This window comes from Austrofundulus limnaeus, unplaced genomic scaffold (assembly GCF_001266775.1).
Source record: "Austrofundulus limnaeus strain Quisiro unplaced genomic scaffold, Austrofundulus_limnaeus-1.0 Scaffold3, whole genome shotgun sequence".
NCBI classification, from domain to species: domain Eukaryota; kingdom Metazoa; phylum Chordata; class Actinopteri; order Cyprinodontiformes; family Rivulidae; genus Austrofundulus; species Austrofundulus limnaeus.
Window position 1 is genome coordinate 4,824,214 of NW_013952405.1, and position 5,629 is coordinate 4,829,842.

General features: G+C 43.7%; 1 protein-coding gene across 1 annotated transcript; it reads right to left on the minus strand.

Moving 5' to 3' along the window:
- Positions 1-1,949: 1,949 nt before the first annotated feature.
- hoxc11a (homeobox C11a) lies at positions 1,950-5,445 on the minus strand. The gene is made up of 2 exons (XM_014018421.1): positions 4,355-5,445; positions 1,950-3,143 (listed from the first exon to the last, which is right to left on the minus strand). Exons 1-2 carry the CDS (start codon positions 5,085-5,087, stop codon positions 2,911-2,913), a joined length of 966 nt encoding a protein of 321 aa, XP_013873875.1. The 5' UTR covers positions 5,088-5,445; the 3' UTR covers positions 1,950-2,910.
- Positions 5,446-5,629: the final 184 nt, after the last annotated feature.

A 5,629-nucleotide genomic window follows, 5' to 3' on the forward strand; every position in this document is an offset into this window, starting at 1 on the left:
AATAAATAAAGCGTAGTTTGTGTCTTTTTTTTTTTTTTCCTGATCCCTCCCCGCCTCTGTCAAGCCAAAACAAGCCGCCATTTTACTTCTCAGTAATAACAGTGCAGGAGCCGGACTGAGACTGCATTCCAGCAGCGAGGAAAGCTGCACTTCAGTTCCACAACACCGGAAACGAGATGTGCTGATAACACGACCACTAGTGCTGCTACTCTGACGTGACGCTATTTTTTTAAAGCTTCCACCGTACAGAAGAAACCAACAGCAGCACAGAGGCCGGGAGACTCCGCGGCCCCCGTGTGGTTGATGAACAACATTCGTGAAGGACCCTGCAGTGCTCTCTGTTAGTGACGTTGGGTGTTGGAGAAACTTACAAATTACGCACGTCACCGTCCCAGGGCCAAGGTTGGTAGGTGTGGCGAGAGAGAGAGGCTTGCCTGTAGCCTTGATCTCGGCTTGTGTGCGGCGTCTTTTGTCAGAGCTGCTCCCCCATCTCACCACCACCACCACCACCACCACCACACCCCCTACACCGCCTTCCCCTCCTCCCTCCGTCCTCCCCGGTGATGCACTCACACATGCACAATAAGTTGGATGTTACAGTCATGCGCGTAAAAATGCATTTTTTTAAGGCGCAAAAGGGGGAGCACAACAAGTGTTTCCTTGTTTTCCTTTCTTTTCTTAAACTAATCACCCATGTTCAATTCAGACTCAGATTTTCTTTATGTCAAAAAGTACCTTTGTTGAATATTTAAATAAACAAATAAAAACAACAGGAGACTTTTCGGAAATTATCCTATTATATTTACATGATATTTTTATATATTTATATGATATTTTAAATATTGATCATATGTTTGTGTTCCAAGATCTGAGCTACAGTTCACTTTAAAAATCTTACATATGTATAATTTTCTTTCTTCTCTAATAGAATACAAATCAGCTCAATTCCCAACACGTTTTAAAACGGCTTCATGCGTGAACACGTATACATTTTACAAGTGACAATAAAGTGTATTTACTGGACGTGCTAAAGCTGGCAAAGTTACCTGTTGTAGTTTAATGCGTGGGGTCAAAGTTGACCTCGGTGCGCATTCCATTTTCTGTTCCCACTCGTTCTCATTGGTCCACTCTGCTGCTGCGCACATTTCCGGGCTCCTTGAATCCGCTTTATTGCGGCGGGTTAAAGGTGAAGGCCTTGACATTATTGAAGTTCAAAGACTACATTTAATTATACATTGTACTTAATGCGCACGTGCAATCATCGTGCGCATATGCAGAAACATATATGAATAAACTGCACAGGCGCTCAAACACACAGGCGCGCGCACACGAATACACAAAATAACCGGTTTAGTCGTTTGAACAATGCCGAATTCCTGTCAACATTAAAAATCAAAATTAAATGAAAAGGTTGTTTTTCCTCATCTTCCTTCGGACTCCTATTTGTTTACTATTTACTGCGGAAGTGGACACCATTTCCCCCCGAACAGACGGTGCAATTAAGAGAAAAAAAATAGCCATTTAGTGCCTCTGTCTTTATGGCAGTGTCTAGACTCCGAGAGTGGCGATTCCATTTAGTGTGCACTAAAACAGAGGGGTTATCATTGCACTCTCGCGCTGCACATTTCTAAGATCTGCATTGGGCTGTAACTTCGTTTAACGCGCGTGCAAACATTGGAAGAGAGATTTTTTAAAGAAGGTGTTATGAGCTGAAAAACTGGAGAAAATGCGCCAAGTTTAAGTCGGCAAACAACTAGTTTAGCAGTTGTCGCCGTATCCTGGACGTGTAGCGGTCATTAACACAGTAAAACAAAAAGTGTGCAGGTAAAGTAGCCCATGTAAGCCAATAGATTCGGGTTATAAAAGCATTTATGAACTATTTCTAACAAGCATCAATAAAACTGCGCCGAGTCCAAATTTGTTTAAAAAAAAGCACAAAAAGCACACAGTTAAAGTTTTGCCTATATGTTTCTTTTTATTAAGATATTATAATGATACACAAGCCGAAAACCCCTTCATCCGGTCTCTGATCAATTAAAGCACCAATGTTATTTTTTTTCAGCAAATAATTTAATGAGAGGTTAAAGCTTATTTTAAGGTTTTATGGGCAGTGTGCTGAAAAAAATAGCAGCAAAGATTTGGGTGGCTAAAAAGAAAAAAAAGAAAGGRAAATAAAAAGAAAGAAAGATTCATCATACGCCTATATTTACAGTTTCAAATGCACTTTGCATAGGCTACTCTGCACATACAGGGAGTATACTTTCACAGATTGGACGTCACAGTTTGTCAATGGCGGAAAAAAAATGCAGCTTGGAAATATTTATTTTCAWGTCTTTTTTATTTATTTTTTATTTCTGTTTATTTTTTATTTTTTTGTCCATGCTCTGGTCGAGAAATAATTAGATACTGATATGCTATATACACAGACCAGAGTATATGAGAGCTAAAAGTTGTCTGCGCAATAAGGATTGGTTTGCTACACAAATATGTTTATACGGACAGTAAACACAACGCAGAAACGAGATAAATAGAAGGACATATTCAAGAACAGCGTATAAATGGTGATTTTTTTTTTAATTCTAACCACTGTAGGCCTTTCTCATCGCGTCCCGTGTGGAAAAGGGGGTGGCAATAATAAGAAAATGGCGACATCATCCCCACCATGCAGGCCTATATATTTTTCTTCCACTTGTCCATTTTTCACATTGCACTCTCGCTGACATGGGCTGCTTTTTTAATTTTTATTTTTTTTAAATTTTTAGGAAAGAAAAGCAAGCCCACGATTAGACTTCACTAATGAGAGAGGGAGAGGCCTTGATGCCACTTGTCCAAGACTGTGACTGTGTGACACACWCTCTCTCTCTCTCCCTCTCTCTCTCTCTCTCTCTTTCTCTCTCTCCCTCTCTCGGCTCACAACAGGGGATTTCCGGAAAAGTACTGAAGGCGATCTCTGCTCAGCTTCTTCTCTTTCATTCTTCTGTTCTGGAACCAGATTTTAACCTGGCGGTCGGTGAGGTTCAACATTCGGGAGAGCTGGAGCCTTTTCTCCTTGTTGATGTAAACGTTGAAGAAGAACTCCCGCTCCAGCTCTCGGATCTGAAACTTGGAATAGGGACACCTCTTCTTTCTTGTCCGAGGAACGCCTGGGAATAAAAGACAATACAATTAAAATGGAGCCCAGGTTCAAAACAAAACAAAACACATTATAGTAGCAATGGAAGGAAGGATGGCAACAAAATAGTGCAGCCAGGTGCTAAGAATTCATGCAGCATTCATCAGGCGAAGTAGCTGAGGCTATCAGATTAAAGCAGCCATAAAGAGTGTTAAATATTCAAAATACCTGGGAGTAAATAATATCAACTTGCAGCCTCCTAAGTACGTGTTTATCTGTTGTAAATACACAACAACAAAAAAGTATTCCGTCCGCATTATGTGCGCCACGTTCCTCTGGAGCTAAACTAACAATTTACACAATCTGCTGGCAGTGAACGCATCGCCCTTGTCTGCAGTGGCCTGTGCAGACCCTCCGTGGCCCTATAACTCCTTATCAAACAGGTGACCAGGGAAATACATTTGTTATACTGTTATAAATGTGTGCGCGTGAGTGTGTGTGTGTGTTTCTGTGGAGAGAGGGGGAGGAGGGCATAAACAGTCTGAGATAAGATTATTATCCACACCCTGCAGGAGCTACATGAAGCTAAATATGARCTGTGGTCTGTAAAATGTATTACTTTATGTCTAATAGTATTTGCATGTAATATAAATCGCTTGGAGCAAGTTGTGCAGGGAAATAACAGYAAATATTTAAATAAGACGCTCTTTTAGCTGCTTCTGGGATTTAGCATCTGCAGATATAGCATCAGCTGAACTCTATGGATAAATGGGTGTATTGATAGGTAGATGGGTAGATAGATGGGTGGGTAGATATGAGTTTATAAATGACCGTTCTGTGCTTAAAACTCTTCGCAGTTTGTCTTTTTGCGCACAAGATGATTCACAAGACGCCAAAAGCAATGTTCTGCCCAATTTGTTTTTACACACGACAGCCCCGACACGAAAATCCCTTTAAAATGCCCAACGCAAGTTCACGATCAAAGTTAACATTTGTCACAATAGCTTTGTCTCTAAAAATTTCACAGACTCTCTGTGTATAACATCCCTCTCTCCTTTTCTTTCCTTTTTTTTTCAAAGCGCTTTCCCCATCGTAAAAATTCTTCCCGTTGCAAGAAAGAGCTTTGTAGGGTTATAATAAAATCCTTTGAATGCTTATAAAACTCCACATAAAATCTGACCGACAAAACATCGGGCTGGTCCCCTTAACCTTCCCCCCGTTTTACAGCTTCGGTGTACCTACTCGAGTGGCTGCTCTTGTTCCCGTCCTTGGTTGCCGCGGAGGAAGAAGTGCAGGAGCCTGAATTCGTGTGTTCCTCCTCGTCGTCCGGGTCTTTTTCCTGTTCCGGAGCTCCGGGTACAGAGGCTGCCGGCTGCTGCTGCTGCTGCTGCTGTTGCTGTTGCTGCTGCTGGGAGTCGTTCTCCAGCTTCCCCGCCTCGCCTTTTTGTAAACAATTGTCTGACTGATTGTCCGTGCTGCCGCAGTACGCGGTCTCAAAAAAGCGGTCGAAACCCTGCGGGAGGACGTTGTTTTTGCCCACGCCGGAGTAGAAGCCCGTGGAAGGGTGATTGGAGCCGGGGTGGGTGTGATGGTGATGGTGGTGGCTGTACACGCTCTCGTTCTTCATGAGCATTTCTGTCATGGTGGATGGGGGGAGACAGTCCCTATGCACCAGGTCCTCTCCCGAGTAGCACGACGCGTAGTTGCCTCTGTGGTGCCATTTCCCGGCAGGGTCCAAGCCGTACGAAACTTCCCGAACCGGCTGCACTTGGGACAGATTCGTGGAGTAAGGGTAGCTGATTTGCCGGGACGGGGCCTGCGGGAGGAACGAGGAGACGGCGGAAAACTCGGGAACGTAGTAGGTGCAGCTGGGGAGGTAGATGTTAGACGCGCAGCCAGTCCTGTCCCCAAACTCGGATGTCCGGTCTTTGCGCGTCTGGGAGCAGAAGTTGCCCAGATTCACCGAGTTAAACATCTTAGTCTCTCTCCTCGCGCTCGCCACTATAGATAGATGTTTTGGATTCGAGCTGCAGCAGAAGGGAAAAATTTGGGAAGGCGAGATGACGCGCAATCCGTCTAAGTCGCCCCGCAGACACGTGATCGAAAGTAGATATTGTCATATATCAATTTGGAAGACTTGGATGTGTAGGAGTGGTTGGCTTAAGGTAAGATCGAGGAGGTTCAAACGAGTAATTTTCAAACGCCACAGGCGCTCTGAGGAAACCAGTTACAGATTCTTGTTTGCTGGCTTATGACAATTAGAGTGATGTGTGTGTGCAGGCTGAGTGTGTGTGCAGGCTGAGTGTGTGTGCAGGCTGAGTGTGTGTGCAGTCTGAGTGTGTGTGCAGTGTGTGTGTATGTGTGTGTATGTGTGTGTGTGTGTGTGTGTCCATGCTTATGGGCTGCTGGGAGGCTAAAGCTAAACAGCAACAGCTCCTTAAAAAGGCAAAGCACAAACTGGTGTACACTCATGAGAAACATTTCATAGTTTAAGAGCATTTTATGGTACTGTAATAA